The following is an 18,614-nucleotide window of genomic DNA, read 5'->3' as shown; positions in this document are numbered from 1 at the left end:
CACTCTGCTCCAAGAGCAAACCTGGTTATGTCCAGCCTCTGCTAGAGCTCGTCCTAGGTCCGTACAGGCACCCAGTGTCACGACAACTGCAAGTGCCCACACCGGCCACTCAGTGGCAGACTCCATGTAAAGAAGCGTCTGCCAGCTACGCATTTCTTACGGGGGAAGATGGCATTGAGCTTATGTGGGAGATGCATGCTGAAGTAGTTAGAGGTGGCAATGACCCCTCACCCCTCCATGTTTTGCCCCCAAGAGTAAAGTATCCGGAGACAAGTGTGGCAAACTGTTACCTGGTGAATCCAGATGAACAGAATGTTCACAACGTGTGCTAGTTCAGTTTTGCAGCATTGAAAAATTTAGATTAAACAGTGGGCAACGGATTTGAGAACTTGGAATTCACGGTCTAGTCGAAGCAGTAAAATTCGGGGTGGCTAATCGGCTCAGAGCGCTTCCTGGGGGCAGACCCTTCCCAAATCAAGATGCCGGCACTTACCAACTTCTCAAAGCTATTATTTATTCTGTACAAGGTTCCACTGGACATCGGACATTCTTCTACTCTTGCTTACATGGTAAACAAGTGCACACCAGCCCTTTGGCTCAGGTTCACAGGGCTTCCCTGGGGAAGGGGGTCAGGCCAGTTAAACTTGGGGCGTCTTTCTCTGATGCCTCCTTCTGGGAGCACTGGGAAGCTTCAGGCTCCAAGGGGCACAAGCTGGGCCCAGCCGTGTGGATGCACAGAGCTCCGTGCCTCGGTGCTGAACAGCTTTACTCTGAGACAGCACCGAGCTCTGTCCAACTACTCAGGGCAAAATCACGCCCATGGGAAAGAATCGTATAGCGGAGGCAAGATGTCCCCAAACACCCAGGCTCCCGCTCCCGGGGTAGGACTGAAGACCGATGCCAAGAGGGGCTGAGGGGTGGCATGGCATCCCTGAGAAACTCGGTCCAAAGGGCCTATGTCTAGGAGGCTCTGAGAAGGGGTGGGGGCATGGAGGTCAGGAAGAAAAAGCGCATTAAAAGGGAATAAATTAAAGGTGAGAGAAGCTCTAGGGATAAGGGGCTTGTGCTATCCTTCAGTCGGCTGGGGGAGTAGACCAGGGGTGGCTTAGAGGAAGTGGGCAGGAAAAACTTGATACACTACCAGAAGAAATCTCCTTCTACCTACTCTCCTCTCCACCTCACTGCCATGCAAACCGAGCCAGGGAGCCATCTCCCTCAGCGAGGTTGAACATGGCACTGGGGAAAAGGGAACAGGCTGAGGGATATTTCAGGGAGGGGCAGTTACCCCCTGGTCCCCAAATGCTATAAGGCACAATTCTTGGAGGCAACTAGATTCCATCCAAAACATTAAAAAAAACAAAACAAAAACTTGTTCGATCCCGGGTCTACTGTGGCTGTGCTTGGGGCCTGGCCAACAGCCATCTAGCACCACTGGGGGCTAGCATTAGAAAAGCTGTATTTGAAGAACTAAAAACAAATGACCAGCACAACGTCCCAGCTGTGAAGAGGTGTGAAGGAGAGCATCTCCAGTCTGAAAACTTTAGTTATGGTAATTAAAAAAAAAAAAAAAAAAGTTGGGTTTTTAAAAACCAAAATCAGCTTTTTTCAAAGTCGTCCCCTTGTCTGTCCCCCTGGAGTTAGCAGCGTTAAGAGGGCTCTTGGCTCATGGGTGTTCTTCTTGCTTCTGGACCGGTGAGCGGGGTCCAGGTGAAGACAGGGTGCTGGCTTCAGGCGCCGGTGCTTCCAGGCAGCGATCCTCCCAGCAGGCTCCAGAGGGCGCTGTCTTCTTGGGAGGAACTGGGGGCTGGAAGGGCAGCAAGTGGACCAGGATCTTCTCCCCACAGACCGCTGTTGTTTATTACACACAGGAAAAAAACCACAAGCTTAAAAATGCAAACAAGAGAAGCCGAGGGGGGCACTGTGCGGGCTCCAGGCTGTGTCCTGTCGATCTTCGCGCTGGGTGTGGTTCAGGAGCGCCCGGCTCCCCGCTCCAGACCCTGACCAGGCTGCAGCAACTCCTGCTCGGCAGCTTTAGTTTACTTTATTTTTCTCTCATTCGTCAGGTTTTTTTTTTTTTTTTTTGGTCTTAAAAAAAAAAAAAACTTAGGGTGTGGGGCCACCACGGGGAAGGGAGAAAGGGCTGTAGCTCCTCGCTGCTACATGCGGGAGGGTGGACTGGCCAATTCGTAGAAGAGCAGATAGGCGTCGCTGGTGCGCACCTGGCTGGAGGACATGGGTGTGACGCTGTGGAGAGAGGGGGAAAGTCAGAGCCCTGGAGATGGGGCCACCGGGACCCACACGGAGCGGCTGACAGACGGGACCGTGAGGGCCCATCGCTCCTCTCCCTGGGTGCCCCCGAAGCCAATCTCTTCTGCAATCCTCTAGAAATTCTGCAAAGGAGCAAGCCGACTCGGACGTGTTACACGGCCTTGTGGCTCTGACCTCTTCTATCCCGTACAGGTGGATGAGGCACGGGTGTCTGGCAGTCGGGAACCCAGCCCGAGAGCTCTGTCTCACCTGGAGTCATTGAAAGTGTGCCATTCGCCTGTCACTGGGCTCCGGCAGTAGGCTGTGTAATGGCCGCCCATGGTGGTTCCAGAGTGATTGGACACAGCGTACAGGTTGTAAACAGCGTGGTCTGAGGAGGAAGTACAATGTTTCAGGCCCCCCAAGCATTCCTTGCCCCACATTCCCTTTCCCTCCTGCCTCTATTCCTGATTTTCGTTAACTCACTCTTCAGCAGCTTCCTTCCACCTCTTGGCCTCCCATCTGGATTTTAGGCACTGGCGCCTTGATTCTGCCCTCCCAGCTGAAAATACTCACTGGTGTTTTCTGAGGCAAATTCTCTCAAGTCCAGGTCTCTTAATGGGAAATTCACAAAAGTTGTGAGCTTGCTGGTTCGTATCCTGGATTCTGAGAACCGCTTCAGATCTGGGGTTGACGTGAGTAAAGGACAGAGAGGGTGGCAAGGGTAGTCAAAGTAAAGGGGACTGGGTCCTAAGAGGGAGAAGTCCTTGTCAGAAGCGAAAGAGCAAACCGGGAAAGGAAAGCCTACCAAGTTTCCTTTTTTTCTACTCTGCTCGCCCTCAGTTTGGCCCCTTGTCATCAGTCACTCCCTAAAGGCAAGCCTCTACCATGGTGGATTGTAAGGATACGGAGCACCAAGATCTTTGGGAACCTCTGGATGGAGAACTTCTTTATACATCGTTTTCTGGCTCGGCAGCGACAGCATGTCTGCAAGACATGACAAACAGAGCTAGCTACAGAGGACTTGGGGGAGAAGAGATGGGCCAAGTCCAGTCACTCCTAGGCTGCATCTGCTGGTGACAGCTCTTTCCCAGGGTGGTCTCTTGGATGTCTGCTCCTGCTCCCATGGAAGGGGACTTACCGGCTTTTCATCTCCATCAAGCACATCCTCTTTGGTGAAGAGCCTCATGCAGTCCATTAAAGTTACCTCAGGATAACCTCGCTGGGAGAGACAAAGAGTAAAAGTCACAGAGGTCGATGACATGAGAAGGCAGGAGTGGGCGCTTCCCACATGGGGCAACAGAGGCACATACCTTAGCGATGGGCAGTGAGAGGTCCCAGAAGGGATCAAAGACTGTAGAGCAGTAACCACAGTCAGTACACGTCAGGGAGCTCTTTAGCTGCCCAACGAAGAGATCTGCAGAAGAGATGGGACAGCGGAGCTTAAACCCGGAGAAGGAGTGCACGTCTTCTCTGGACTGCGTGCCCTCTCAGTGCTCCTGCGTCTGTTCGGGGGCCACTGGGCAGGAGGGTCCCCTGAGAGGATGACTCTTAGGGCTTTTCATGCTCATGCTCTACTCAGGCAAAAGCAGTTAACAGGGAAAGCAGCTCTTCCTCCCATTCATGCACTTACCCCCAATCCGACTATCTTCCCGTTCTAGATATTTCCTCCACATCTGTCGTCCTTTTTCATCATCACTAGGAACCAGAGAGAGGGAGACAACTGGGTCAGAGCTCACGCCATGAGAAGTTTACAGGTCCATCAGTCTAAATCCTTAATATTTAAAATTCTTTCCAAACTATTACCCCCAAAGAAGTCAGCCAAAAACTCAAGTTCACCAAGTTTTTCTTCCCCACAGCATTCCCCTCTTACTTACGGAAGGTGATCAAGGTTCTCAGGGTTGGACTTGGGCCTCACCGTCACTCGGTTCACCTCGTTGTGGAGCCCATCCAGAAGAAAGCGAAGAAACTCCTGAGCATCTTGCTGACTGAGTCCAAAGAAAGGAGAGCGAGCAATACCTCTCATTCCAAGAGCCAACCTGCTGTGGCCGGCACCCACCCCGGGGAGGACACGTCCGCAAGGCTCTTACTTATAGCCAACGAAGCGTGGCGCATATCTCTGGATCTGGGTCTTGAACTCAGAGGGGCTCACCACATCATTGGGGGATGAAGTCCATATGGTCTGGATTAGTTTTGCGAACTCTATTGGAAGGAGAGGGTAGAGAGGGCGCATGGAGGACAGGTGGGACACTTTCTGTAAGAAACTCAGACTAGAATCCCACCAAAAAGAAGCCGAAGAAAGAAAAGTAGGAGGGATACATACGACACCCAACTACTAACAGTGGAGCAGGACAAGGGTCCGGGCCGGGCTCCTCACCTTCCATGAGGGCCGTGTGTACATTGCTGCTGTGGCTGAGGTCCCGCATGTAGAGCCTCTGGAGGCAGTAATCCCTCAGCTCCCGCGTGTTGCTCAGGCACTGCAGAATGGAGTTCATGAAGCACTGCGGAGAGCATCCACTCGGTGAGACAGAGCCCTGCCTGGCACGTCTACTCACCTAGTCCCAGAGGCCCTCCCGTTCATCTACCCCAGAAACGAACGCTCCCACAGCTTCAAGTTCCTCTTTTCGTAAGGGAAAGGGGCGCTGTGAGGCCAATTCCCGTTGCCGGCTCAGGTGACGTAACTGGTTATTGACTGCAGAGGTGTACGAAAGGGTGTGGGTGAGCTGGACAGAAGTGGGTGGGAAGTGATGGATGTCCTTCAGGAGAAGGATCCGGGAAAGTAGCTGACAGTGAAGAGGGCGATTCTCCTTAGCAGTGCTTCCTGCTGGGGGCCGGCATTGAGGCAGAGCCCCAGCCATTCTGTAAAACCCACCAGCCAGGACGGACAGGTATCAACTGGCTTCTAGAGGATAGGGAATCAGCTGGAGCCAGGAGGGAACCCTGGTCAGATGGTCCCACTGGGATAGTAGGGGGTGGCCTTAGGAAAGAAGTGGGCTGGGAAGAGCTCACCGTGTTCCCAAGGTTTCGAAGACCAGCCAGACCCTGGGCGCTCTTAGAATTCTGTAAGCAAAGAACACATGGCATATGAGGCTGAAGGCAAAGAGGCTGGGCCTGTGCCAGGCTTGCTCATGCACCTCTCCGCCAGCTGGAGCCAGGAGCATCAGGCACACACATTATTCTCTCTTCAACACACAACACAACTATTCTTCAGGGCTTTCCTTTCTTTTGTTGACATGTGTTTTCCCTGATCTGTACATGCCTCTTCATTCTCTGCCATACTGGAGGCTGGAGATCAGAACTAGAGCTTAGGAATTCGTGTATTTGATTCCAGGCTACAAGGAACTCCGGGTTCCAAATCCGGGCACTATCTCAAATGACCCACTTTTCTACCCTTAGATGTCCAATACATGAAGCAGCTGTCATAACAGGCACTTCAAGGAGATCCTGAAATGTTCAATGACAAAACATCTGAAGTGAGTTTAAGATCTTCAGCTGAGGAAAACTGAAGTTGGCCTGCCATTCTGAATTGCCGGAGACAGGTGGAATTCCTTCCAGCTGAGCTCAGTTCCTAAAGACTGATTAAAGCCTGGGAGAATCCTCCCTGCCTGGCTCAGGTTTCAGCATCCTGACTGGTCACTGGCTGGGAACCCTTCTGACGGCAGAGGTAAGCACCTGGCTGAAGGTGCCACTCTTGTTCTCGTCCCTATTGTGGAGGCTGGTGAGGGCGTTGGAGCGAGACAGCTGCTAGGTCCAGGTCTCTTGGCTAATTCTGGCCCTACCTGCAAGGAGTCAGAAAACCTTCGGGCTCAAAGGGTTAAAGAAACAGTGTGCAGATGAGCCTGCCACCCCCTCTCTCAGGGAGGGGACCAGGGAGCCGGCAACTCTGGAGCAACACTGACTGGGGCATGCGTGGGGCCAGCTCAACCCTGATCAGAACAGGAGCCTGAAATAACTCAGCTAAAATTACTCATGCCGTGTGCTGACAGCCTCTGAAGCTGTCAGCAGCTCAAAGCCCATGAGGTTGTCAGCTCAAGGGGGGAGGTGGGGAGAGGCAGGCTGAAGGAGGGCTTTTCTCAGGAATTGCCCTGGTGATCCCACAAGTAAGAGGACCTCTTCTTTCCAGTTGTCAGGTCTAACACTAACAGGTAGGGAAGGAAATATCCTTGGAAGAGAGACCTGGTTTCCACCTGCAGTTAGAGAGCAAAGCTTATTGGCAGCAGGTGGGCCTAAGCCTCCTTGAACTCTGCCAGTGCTAGCAGTATATGGCCCCAAACACAAAATTTAAATCTTACCTTTCTGACAGTCTAAACCCTGATGTTCCAGTAAGAGGACCACAACACAGACAATTCCCTGGACAAATATCTTATCAGCATTTTCAGGTAGACCTGGAGAAGGACTCCCCTGGGGCCCAACAAAAACACTGAAGTCTTTGTGTTGCCCATTCGGAACTAAACGGTTAAAGCCTGTCCACAACAGGATACCCGTCCTCACCTCCCCCAAGATCCACTCTTGCTCCTATTTTTGGCAGTGCTTGTTAGTTCTTACCCCCTGTGCCTCAGACAACATCTGTATAAAGGAGCTGTAGAAGCAAAGCCTGGTGATCATGTCAATGTCCCCCAAACTGGGCCTCCAGCTGAGACCGTAGTCCCTCAGCACTAATGGGGGCAGGGCAATGGAAAACTGGAGGCGTCTTTGTACCGAGGCATTTCTGTGGTGTTGACACTTTTAACTCTGACCCAGTGCAGTGAGGGTCAAGAACAACACGTCGTCACCTATGCTTACTGCTCTTGAGCATCTAACTCTACTCATGGCCTGGAGAGATGGGGAAGGCTCCTTTAAGGCTTCGCTAGGACCCTCTGTTCATTTTTCTTTTTGTAGGGGTGGGGGTGGCTCGTGTCTTTGTCTAAAATTTCCTGAGTTCAAAACTACTTGCCAATTTCTAAGCGCTCTGTGTAGAAGGCGGCTGGATGAGAGGAGTTGGGGGGTGGGAGTGGAGGGGAGAGCAGGGCTGTTCTATGCCCAGCCAGATATTCTTCTGCCATGAATAGGAAATCAGGAGCTCAAGGGAAAGTCAGCACTTTCCATTCCAGAGAGGAACAAAATGTCCCAGGAGTGACCTTTCTTATGGGGAAAACAATCCTACCTCAGGGCTGACAGGGAGAGGCTAGAACTGGAGAGGTCAGGAGACCCCACACAGTGAGCCTCTCACCGGGGGAGAAGGAAATGACTCCAGCTGCTATGTGGAGCGCATATGCAAAGACTTGAGAGAGTCTGGATCAAGAACTTCCTTAAAATTAGTCATCAGCAAACCTAACCTTGACTTAGGGGCAACCACTGTTCTAAAAAGCAGATGCCACCTCCACGGTTAGTAAACAGACAGCATTCACCCTCCGTGAAGGAGCAGGGGGCTCAGGGAGAGCCCGCTCTGGGTTAATGGGGAGGGAACATTGGGGGATGTGGGTCGTATAAGCAAGGCTGATTGAGGATTGTGTCTTCACACTCAAGACCCCAGTAAAGGGCTTTCCTGCTTACTTCACCTGTGCCATGAGGGTCAGCCATGAGTCCTGGCTGCGGCCAAGGAGCCTGCTGTGGCCCTGGCACGGGGCAGTGCACGCACTGCCAACTCGGGAGCTGGTGCCTGTTACATAAGATCTGTCAAGCTCTGGCTCCTTCTCCCTTCCCCAAGGGGGCAGTGCCCAGCCTCTGGCCCCAGCATTACCCTGGGGTGGCTACTTCATTTGAGGGATCCAGTGCCCACTTAGCAGAACTGGGGGAGGGCCGAAAAGGAAAGGGAAGCTGCCCTCTTTCACCTGTCTGCGACTCCTCTGCCCTTCACAGGGTCAAAGGACCCCCGTTACCAACCCTTCGGGAGAGCGCCCTTTGGGACCAGTGAGGAGGGGGCGGCTCTTTCCGACCAGCCTTTCTTGCTGGGTTTTGGCCTTGGAGGAGTCAGTCACACCCGCAGAGTCCAGCGTGCTGCCGGCTCCCTCACACAGCGAGAACTAGTCAAGGTTACGCTTTCCTGCACCTGTCCTGAGAGGTGCCAGGAATTAAGAGCCCAAGGGCCACCTGGTGCCCGGGTCACGAAGAGGGGAGGGGAGGAACCTCAGGGGCTGGGACCTCAACAAGGGGAGGGGGCCGCGAGTAAGCCTGAGATCACCTGGGGAGGGGGCATTCCTTGCCGGGAGACCCTGGGAAAGGAGGGTGGGGACTGGGAAGAATCGCCCCCCCGCCCCGGCCGGGGGCGCGCGGCAGATGGGGGTGGGGGGGCGTCCCGGGGAGGAGGCGGAAGCCCAGGCCCTTCGGGTGGGGGTCCCGGAAAGGGGCCCCGCGTACCTTGGCTTTGTTGAGCAGGAGCCCCACGAAGGTGGAGAGCAGCAGGGAGGGGGAGAGCGGGGAGCGCGGCCGCAGCTCCTTGGCGAGGGCGGGGAAGGGGGAGGCCGGGGGCTCCTCGGGCAGGGTCACGGTGTACGAGGTGCGCATGCTGGGGGGCGGGCGGCGGGCTCGGTCCCACGCCTAACGTTGGCAAAGGGGGCGCGGGGGAGGACCGCGCGGTGCCACGGTCCGCACGCCGAGGCCGGCGAGGCCGCCACAGGACACCGTCCGCGGCGCCCGGCGGTAACCGCTCCGGCCGGCCGACCGCGCGCTCCTCCGCCTCAACCTCCCCGGCGCGCGCCGCCAACCGCCCCGGCACCCGGCTCTCGCGCTCCGGCGGACTGGCAGTCCAGCCGGCGCCTAGGGTCCCACGACGTCAGCGCCGGAGGCGGGGCCAGGGCTCCAGCCCCGCCCCTGGCGCCCGCACGCGGCCCGGAGCGCGGCAGGAGCCCCGCCCGCCCCCGCGCCTCCCGCAGCTCTGCCCCCCACCCGGGCTGCCCCCTGCCGGACGACCCCGCGGGCCCGGCCGCCGCCGAGACCCGCCGTCACCGGGAAGGTCAGGACGGGCGCTCCGAACCCCGCGCCGGCCTCGGGGTCGGGACTCAGGAGGACCCCCACAGGACCGTGTCAGCACGGGTGAGCTCCCCCCGCCCCCCCCTCCCGGCCCCGCCGGGCCACTTACAGTTCCTGACTTCCGGGGGCTGCCAGGCATTTGGCGCACCCCGTGAAAGTTCCGTGCTCTCCTCGGGGGGACAAATGCACTTGCGCACAAACTTTTGCACATCGTTCAGGGGAACTCAGGCCCTCTTGGAGCCCGACACCCACACAGCTCGCGAGGGGCGTTGAGCCCCTGGGTTAGGAGCATGGATTTCCGTGGCGTCGGCACTCAGCACCGCCCCCCTTCATCTTCCCCCAGTCCCAGTTCGTCCCATTATGAAGAGAGGCAGTGCTCCTATTTTATAAGGTACGAGAGGTCACTGTCCTATTTGGCCCCAGGGAAGAACATTTTCTGTCTTCTTTCCAGTTACCCAACTCCATCTCTCACAGAATCTCCAATTTTGGTTTGTTTTGGGCGGTGGGAAGAAAGCACCACCGCGACGGGGAAGCAGGTGCTCAGTTGGGGTGGGGGCAAGCATACCGCTCTGACCCTGAGGGCAGTGATGCTTGAAGAGCAGAGGTCTTTGCGTTTTATTTCGGATGCTCCACCCTCCCTCACCTATCAGGGACCCACACGGAATCTGCCTAGAGAAAGTATCTTGTTTGGAGCCTGCTGGCTATTTTTAGCCAGTATTTTTAGCGTTTAAAAATACTCTGAGAAGCAGCAGCGTGTGCTGTTACTCATCTGTGGCCTCCTTCTGTTCCTCTTGGCATGCTCCTCGCCACATGTACACGCGCCCTGCACACACGACCGCAGCCATATGGGGGATGTGTCCAGGACACACGTATGTGAGTGGGCATGAGGCAGGAGCGGCAGGGCATTCTACCTGATGGTCAGTGAGGGCACCGGTGTGAGGGTGGTGAGCTCCCCAGTCCCTGTCCTCACGCCGTGACCAAATCACGGACACACTGCACCAGCCTTTTCCTCCCTGCTTCCCTCTTTCTAGGCACACCTTTTCGAGTGAGCCCTACAGCGTCTGCAGCAACGCTGGCATTTGGTTACACCACACTTCTGCCCCCAAACACCTCTAGCACCTGACTCCTGCGTCCGGCCCAGAAGCTGAGGTAGCTCTGTCTGTGAGGCTGTCTGTCCATAGGCTCCTTCCATGGTCACCACCCTCGTACTTCTCTGATCCCTGCTAACCAGCCTGCTCTTATTTCTCTGCTTCAGCACCTGCCTTCTCTCACTTAAAAGACCAAACTGCCACTGATTAAGTACTTACTAAATGCTAGCACTAGCTAAGTGCTTTATATATATATATAATCCCAGTTAACTTGCATCATTAACACCGTGATGTAGGAACTATTATCTCTATTTTCTAGATGAAAGACCTTAAGTCCTGAGAGGCCAAATGACTTCCCAGAACCACAAAGCTAATAAATGACAGTGTGGGGCTTTGAACCCCAACCTGTCTTACGGCAAAACCCGTGCTTTTAACGATTACCAGGAGATTCTGGAATGCCCTTCCTGCTCCCTGCCAATTACCCGCTTGTAAAGTCTGCTCAAAACTTGTGTTTTCTACCAAGCCCTCTCTAAAGAACTCCATTCAGCTCAAAACACCCGATTACTGCATACCCCCTGACTACTGGCGTTCAGCTTACACTGTGTTAATTTATCTTAATATGTTTATCTTTGTTTTATAAGTGTCTTTAAGGTTTCTGTAAATGGTTTCAGATCGTGTGTGGCTTGTGCCATCACACTGAAACCTCCTGGGGCAGGGCTGTGGATTCTCTTAGTGGGTGCTTAATAAATGGTGTTGATCTCATCTCTAAGTGGGGGCCAGGCCAGGCTCTGTTGGGTGTCCTGGAAGTCCCACTGAGCCTCACAGGGTGGGGCGAGTCTGGATTTGCATGTTGAATAAGCGTGCTGTGGTAAGCACTGTCTTAACAGGTGCTTACCCACTAGAGTATTTGGCCTCTCGCCCCATGACTTAGGCCAGCAATGTGAGTACTCCCACCTGAGGACATCCTGGCATTCTGCGAGCAAGCTCACTCCCTCTTTCCTGGGAGGTAGAAGGTTAGGGGCATCGCTGGGAGCAGGGAGGCCCAGATGAGGAAAGCTACCTGCAGGGGAGCTCTTTGAGAAGCCTGGGGTGAGGGGGAAAGAATTCACATAGGGTCCGGTCTTGTCAAGCAGGTCTGACTGCTATAGGACACAACCAGCAAGGAACTGTTGCTCATTTCTCAACTGGCCAAACCCTCATGACACCTTTTCTCCTCAGTGTCATTTCTTGAAGTGGGATGGGGAAAGGATGTAGTCTTCTGGGATCTGAATCTGGCTCTGGGTCCATGACTCTTTGCCTCAGGTATGCTGAGCTAATCTGAACAGGACTCATTCCTACAGCCTGAGACTGCTGCTTTCTCAGAACCTGTGCTTGGCCTGTCCTCCCTGTGGTTCAGAAATTTTCTTCACCTCAAATCCTTTTTGGCCTGGATGGAGTATAAATAAATTAGAGTCACGGTTAGCTCTGTGAAGGCAGGACTGAGAGTATATTCTGCTTCCTCAGCTCTCCGTGGCAGCTTGGTTCAAGGGTTTTGGAAACACTGCTCAGACCCAGGCAAATGCTTCCCCGCAAAGCATGCACCTGTCATTACCATCACAAGTGGGTAGACTGGTGGCCTGATTGACTGACTGAACCGGTAGGGGCTCAGAGTCCTTGTTGGGGGTTGGGCTTTCAGCCCTCAAACGCCCCTGGGGACAGAGGGCCCTCTGCTTCCTTGCATCACTCCGGCCCCAGGAGTCCAAAAGCTCTGTACTCTTTCCAGCCCTAGGGCAGTCTGGCCGGGACCAGCTGGATTCCAGAGGCCCACACACTTCCCCCTCTTGCTTATATTTCTGTGTGGGTGCCAGTTTTACCTATCCATTGAGGTGAGAGGGTGCAGGGGGCCACGTGTGCAGCTCCGGGCCCTGAACATGATGTTCATTTCTGTAGCTGCTGGTCAGTGGAGCGGCTCCCCCACGGGCAGGGAACATTTTGCCAGGCTCGGATTAACCTCTCCATTGCTGAGCCCCACGCCAGCACCATGTCAACTCATGAAGACATCCTAGAGCGCGGGTGGAGGAGGAGGCAGGGAGGGTGATGCTGGGCGAGGATTGAGACACGGAGCCCGGGTAAGGCACCACTGGGGCCACCAACCAGGTCACGGTGCATAGCCTGTCTTCAAGGGATGGAGAACATTGGTGTCTTGCTGACTCTAAACACAAGCCCAAACTGCCTGTCCTTTCTCAGCGGCTAGTACTGGTCCCAGCCATGGGACCCTCTGGCTTAAGGTCTCCTCTGAGCAACCTTCCCATGCTGTCAACAGAGATTCAAGCCCTTAGGAAGTTCCGCTTCCTCAGGGCTGCTGATTGGGTGAGGGCAGCGCCAGGGTCTCAGGCTGCTAAGCGGGACAAACAAGACAGCGGGGTGCACTTCAGCGTGGCTGAATAAACAGAGTGAGAAGGCAGGGGAGGAGAGAGGAAGGTCACACTTCTCCACTTCTCACCCAGGACCTCTAGGGCAGTTCCTGCCACCTTCAACTTGTTCTCTTTGGAGTAACTTCTACTCACTGCATGGCAGCAGTCAAGTTCAAAGTCCCACCCAAGAGTAAATCACATGACCTCCGCTTATATAATCTCCCTGTCACTGAACAGCTGGGAACCCAAGCCTTGGGGAGATGAGTCAGCAGCCCCTTGGCAAATAGGACCCAGGTACTCTAGGTTCCCAGACCTTTTGCTCCTGGCAACAGGTTTCAGAGCAGAGGGCAAGGGTCTGGAAGAGGCTGTGTGGGGAGACTAGGCTGGCGGGCTCTGAGCCTCACTCCCTAGCTCTGCAGCTGAGCAGCAGGCACTCGGCCTGATGACTGTGCTCTGGAGGGCCCTGGGCCAACCCTGGTGTGTCTTGGGGAGAGCAGAGGGTGGCCTGGGCAGGGCAGGGCGGGGGTGAGGGCAGGGCTGAGGCTGACAGGCAGAATGCCAGGGCTGGGGAGGGAGCAGTTGGAGGGGTGGAGTGGGGGAGGATTAGGATGGATTGTAGGGGTTAAAGCGCAGCCCTGGCAGGTCTCAGTGGGAACAGCTTGTCCTTCTATAGGCCCAGGGAACAGGAGAGGTGGGGCGGTGGGGCCCATAACCTGGGTGCTTCGGCTGCTGGCTTTCTGCAAGGCCAACCCACCTGGCTTGGCTTGGAGTCCCCACAGGCAATGGGTGGGGGTGGTAGTGAAAGCTTTTTTTTTTTTTTTTTCTTTGCCAGTTCTGAACCATCAGTCCCTCCCTTCCAATCTGTCTGCATTTTAAACAGAAGGTGGAGCCTGGGGCAGCCCTCATTATCCTAAGCTGAGCTGCACACCCCCGCCCCCCATGGACTGGTGTTTTGTTGGTGCTTATGCAAGCATGGGGGGATTTTCAGATTTCACATTGCCCCACCACCAGTCCTTTACTTGTGCTCAGCTGAGTCTGTAATACTCCAAGTTCATGTTGGCTGTTATTATTAATGATGGGAATGAGCCTGGTTAGAACTGTTCTACCTCCCTGGTTGGGGCTTGCTTTTGACTTCCCTTTATGAATGTCAACTGTAGTGCAGGTCAGTTACCCGGAGATCCCCTGGGGCCAGGGCCACCCCAGGGGACCCCAGAGGAGTCAGATTATGCTGGACCCTGCCACATGATACAAGTGTGTTCCTCTCCCTGTTTCACTCAGCTGCCAAATGCCCCTTTTCTGTCTTCTTCTTCTCCACCCACTCTTCCATAGCATTTTATAGGTTTCAGATTCCTTCACGGCCACTGTTTGCTTGAAGCCTCATGACACCCTGTGAGGTGGGCAGGGCAGGTATGACCCATCCCTTTTATGGATGAGGAAACAGAGCTCAGATGAGAGGTGTCTAAGGTTAAAGAGGAAAACTGTTCCTTCCAGCCTCAGGTGACCTCTCCCTTTCCCACCTCCTATGACACTTAACGACACCTGGGGCTGCCTCCTCTCTCAACTATTGTAAGAACTTATTTCCCCAAGTTCCTTGTGAATGCACTGAGGGCAGGGACCATGGCTTGCATCTCTCTTGCTCCCCAGAAGCGCCTAGAAGGGTACAAGGAGGACTAACATTTATCGAGCACCTACTAGATGCTGTACAATCTTTGATTCCTCACAAGGATCGATGAAGTGGGAAGTATGAACACTCTCATTTTATAGAGGAAAGAGGTTCAGAAGTTAAGGAACTTCTCTGAGGTGGCACTGCTGGTAAGCTAAGCCCTGAAATGAATGAATGAGAAGGTTAGATCCCCAAATGGAGATCTGAAAAGACACCAGACCCACTTTTAGAAAGAAGTGGTGCAGGCCCCACGAGCAGGGTTGTTCTCACCTCAGGAGATGGAGTCGGCAGCAGGAAGTAAGGCTGAGGGCGGTAAGGGGTGGGGGGAGGCTACAGGAGGGTCTTACACCACTGACCCATGAGGGGCCTTTCCCATTGGCAGTGTCTTCTTGAGTGTGAGCTCAGGTGAGACACTAGCTTCATTGTAGGGTGTTACTGGCTACTTAAGTGTGCTGTGAGCTGTTTCTGGCTGGGAAGGAGGGATGTTAGGGTGGCTGAGTTTGCCCCAGGGCAATCTGCCACCCCTTTGCAGTCCTCTCTCAAAACTCTCCTCATCTGGCCCTGGAGGTGGAGGAGGGGCTGAGGTGTCTCCTGCTGGGGGGTGGGGGCAGGGAGGGCAGCAGACTCCAGGGAGGGAGGTTTGAGATACGTCTGTGTAGGAAGGAGGCAGAGTCCCAATGGAGTTTGAGCCCCCATAAAGGAGGAGACCGTGCTCTCATAATTGGGGCTGAGCGTGGGTCTGCAGTTTCGTCTGTGGAGAGGAGCTTTTCAAACCTCAGCATGCTTAAAGGTTACCTGAGGAGCTTATAAGAAGGACAGATTCCTGGGCGTATCCCTGGAGAGTTTGATTCAGGGGACCTGGGTGGGCCCAGGCCCCTGACTGATTAAGCCCTGCAGCCCTGATTCCTGCAGACTTCACTTTGAGGGACACTGCTTACCATAGAAAACCTTTCTCCTATGAGCAAAGGGAGGGAGCCTCCCAGAGGCCTTTCGGGCCCATCCGCTACGAGCTGCTTTCGGATTGCCTCTGAGATGAGCCACACCAGACCCCTCTAAGTGAATCATGCTCCAGTCCAACCACATGTCCCTCTGAGAACACATCCTTCTTCCAGGCCAGCCCTGTTGTCCCCCACTTCTCTTCCACCCAGCCCTCCAACGTAGCCAGCCCTGCCTGGTCAGGTTCTGAATGCTCTGGGAGGCACCAACTTTTGTGTCTCCTATGGCCCTTCATAGACAGCCCAGCAAGGCCAAGACTTTAAGTAATGTTATCAAAGTTGTCCCCTCAAGACCTTTAGTTATGACAGGGTTAAAGGTCTATGAACCAAAGCCCTGCGCCTATCTTGCACCCCTGCTCCATTTGTCTGGAAAGCCCACTAAGCAGCATCTATTTCTTGCTATGCACCGCTCTTATTTCCAAAAGGCACCTGTCCTAGAAGTACGGGACTGGTACCTAAGGTATGAAGAAAACACAATACCCAGCTGTCCTGCCCATTGGCTTGTCTGTCCACCTGCCCGTCCATCCATCCACCCACCCACCCACCTGTCCATCCATCCATCCATCCATCCATCCATCCATGTACCCAGTCATGCATTCAGCAGGTTAGCTGAGCTCTGCACAGTGCTGGGCACATGGGGAGGCATCTAGAGATGTGATTTCTTTTTCCTTCTTTGAGAGCTTGCCACCTGATGGGTACACTAATAACTAAAGAAAAGGCAGAATGTAGTCAGTATCCCAGAGAGGTGTGTTCCCAGATTAGATGCAAGCCAGCCCTTACTGTCTCTGGCAGAGCCTCTTCCCTCATTCTAGTCCAGGCAGGACTGCAATACAGAGGTATGGGATTGTCTAAAGCCCTAGACAAAAATGTCTCCAGCATTTTCTCTGAAGACACATGATAAGCACTGCTGTCCAGACACCCTGGTCCTGACTGGTGTCCGTCAGAGGGGAGTCCCTCTCCCCCTGATGTCTTATGCCCAAATCGAAAGCCAGGTCCCCAGGCTGGGAAGTAAAAGCCCGAGCAGGAGGAGAGATGCAGCCAGAGCAGGGGGGCCTCTCTTACCACAGGGAGCACTGGTGGTTGGGGGGCCTCAGCATTCAGTCCAGGATGGTGCAGGGCCTGTGGGGGACCCTGGCATGCTGGGTGGCAAAGCGGAGGGTGAACACTGCAGTGTATGTGGGGGTATCCGAGCATTTCCGGGAGCACTGCTGGATTGGCGTCCAGTGCATGAGTTGTGAAATAGGTTTCCTGGGGAGAGTGGGAAGGCCCCTGAGCAAGGCACTGAGCCACAAGGATACCAGACATGCTGAGATGTCTTCTCTGGCTCGGGCTGCAGGAGCAGCTGTCATGAGGTTTGGGAAGGAGACCTCTGCTTTCCATCATCAGTCAGATGGGGAGTCCTTCCCTCAATCTTGGGTCTTCTACATCATTTGCTGCCCACCACTGGGTCCCCAAGGGGCAAACTCACCATGGTGTCTCGCCCTGGGGAGCTGGAGCGGCTGGACCCAGGGGCCTGGACCTTGTTCTTCTCCCACAGAGTGTAACGGCCACTGGGTCGGTAGGTGGGGCTGAGGACTTCAGGGACCCGTGAGGGAGGGGCCTGGGTGGGCATCTGAGGTGCACTGCCCTTTCGACCATAGTTTTCCAGGTAGTCGGCCAGGTACTCCGAGCGGCTGGCTGCCTGATAGAGCCCCTGCAGGGCGCATAGCTCCTTGCGCGTGCGGGCCAGCATGGGGCTGCGGCCCAGGCTCCCAGGGTCTATCCGGTAGCTATCTGAGGTCCGGAGGCTGGAGAAATCCCGCGCCAGGTCTGATTGACTGTTGGACTTCTTTTGGGTCAGGGTTCCACCCTGGTCGCGGGCAGGCACAGGCAGGTAGCTGAGGGAGTTGTTGGTCACTCCATAAGGGAATCCACTGCCCCCGCTGAGTCCACTCCCTGAAGGCCGCTCAGGGCCCCGAGTCTGGCTCTCGGCCCGCTTACTGCCCCCGATGATGTCGGGTCTCAGCAAGGGGCGGCCCCTGTCATAGTCCAGGATGGAGGAGGGACCGTAGGTACGGGGACGGGTGAGGAAGCTGGTTGGGGGGCCTGGCTTAAAACCAAGCTTCTCTTTCTCCAGGAAGGAGGCAGCCAGGTTGGCCCCGTAGGAAGAGGGGGTGTAGGTGCCATAGCCCGATTTGGCATAAGGCACATCTGTGTAGCGGGCTGATTCTGTGTAGCGCTTCAGGGTGGAGGAGAGCTGGGACATCCTTCAGGGCGGCACTCAGTGGGGACTGGGAGCCTCATGGGCTGAAAGACAAGGAAAGCAGTGGTCAGAGGGCCCTGACACCCCCATACCTGCTCTTCAGGCACCCCCATACCTGCTCTTCATTTCTAGCTGGCCGGAACCGTAGATCTCAACCAGAGACCACACGGTCCATTTCCATGAGACGCTGGCCCACCGCTGAGAAACACACCTATGCACGTATGTACATGCACGCGCACCTGTGTATTCACACCTGAAGGAGAGCACAAGACGTGAGCTGGCTTTTACAAACCACGCGGGGCCATCAGTCAGCACGTCCTGGCTGCTCCAAGTGCTCCCTTGCAAAGCCCCAGACATGAGAGTGGGGACTGCCCTCCATCAGGTGACCCGTAGTGTTCTAGCCCAGATCTCATCTGCTTCTCTCTTCAGCTTTGGGAGGAGGTGCTACTGCCCTCAACCTCTGGATTGAAAATGCTGGACATTTGAAGAACTAAGTCGTAATTCTTTCTGCTGAAAGGAGGGGCAGGAATCTTTTTGGAATCATACGTTGTCTGAGCTCGAATGGCCCGAGGATCATTTGGTCAGATCCTGGTGAGGAAGAGAAGGCTCCTGAGAGGAAGCAGTGGGGCTAGGGGAGGTGGTGGTGAGTGAGCGTGTGGCAGAAAGCGGACTTGACCTCAGTTTCCAGATCCGATCCCACAGTTCTTCCCTGGACTCGGTCACCTGCTGTGGTGGGGAATCCTCGTGCGGCAGAAACTACCCTCTTCATGGATCTAACTCACGTGTTCTAACTGGAGTTGGGGTCCTCTGGCCCCCCAGGGGTTCCTCTACCAACATCTAAGCCAACCAGCTCATGGTGATGACTCGTGCAAAGGGGGCCCCCTAGAGGCTAAAATCCTTCCCTATAGGCAGTACTCCCTCTCAGCTCACCCCGCTGTGGCAGCTGGGGTGGGTCTGATGAAGGCACACGGAAATCTCTGCACTGAGGAGTTGTAAGGGTCCTAAAGAGTCATTTGTTGTTGTTGTTGTTTTAAGATT

General features: G+C 54.8%; 1 protein-coding gene across 3 annotated transcripts; it reads right to left on the bottom strand.

The window, feature by feature from the left end:
* Positions 1-494: 494 nt before the first annotated feature.
* USP2 (ubiquitin specific peptidase 2) lies at positions 495-17,631 on the bottom strand. 3 transcript variants are annotated; one of them, XM_008689971.2, is made up of 12 exons: positions 16,803-17,631; positions 5,257-5,307; positions 4,625-4,748; positions 4,338-4,449; positions 4,125-4,235; positions 3,881-3,945; positions 3,561-3,664; positions 3,389-3,469; positions 3,156-3,234; positions 2,824-2,931; positions 2,518-2,638; positions 495-2,244 (listed from the first exon to the last, which is right to left on the bottom strand). In XM_008689971.2, exons 1-12 carry the CDS (start codon positions 17,577-17,579, stop codon positions 2,157-2,159), a joined length of 1,821 nt encoding a protein of 606 aa, XP_008688193.1. In that variant the 5' UTR covers positions 17,580-17,631; the 3' UTR covers positions 495-2,156. The 3 variants fall into 3 exon arrangements, with proteins under 3 accessions (XP_008688193.1, XP_040487062.1, XP_040487061.1); XM_040631128.1 differs by lacking the exon at positions 16,803-17,631 and adding an exon at positions 9,305-10,232; XM_040631127.1 differs by lacking the exon at positions 16,803-17,631 and adding an exon at positions 8,584-8,948.
* Positions 17,632-18,614: the final 983 nt, after the last annotated feature.

This window comes from Ursus maritimus, unplaced genomic scaffold (genome assembly GCF_017311325.1).
Source record: "Ursus maritimus isolate PB19 unplaced genomic scaffold, ASM1731132v1 scaffold_16, whole genome shotgun sequence".
NCBI classification, from domain to species: Eukaryota; Metazoa; Chordata; class Mammalia; order Carnivora; family Ursidae; genus Ursus; species Ursus maritimus.
Note: the sequence above shows the minus strand (reverse complement) of the source record. Positions and strands in the feature narration are given on the sequence as shown.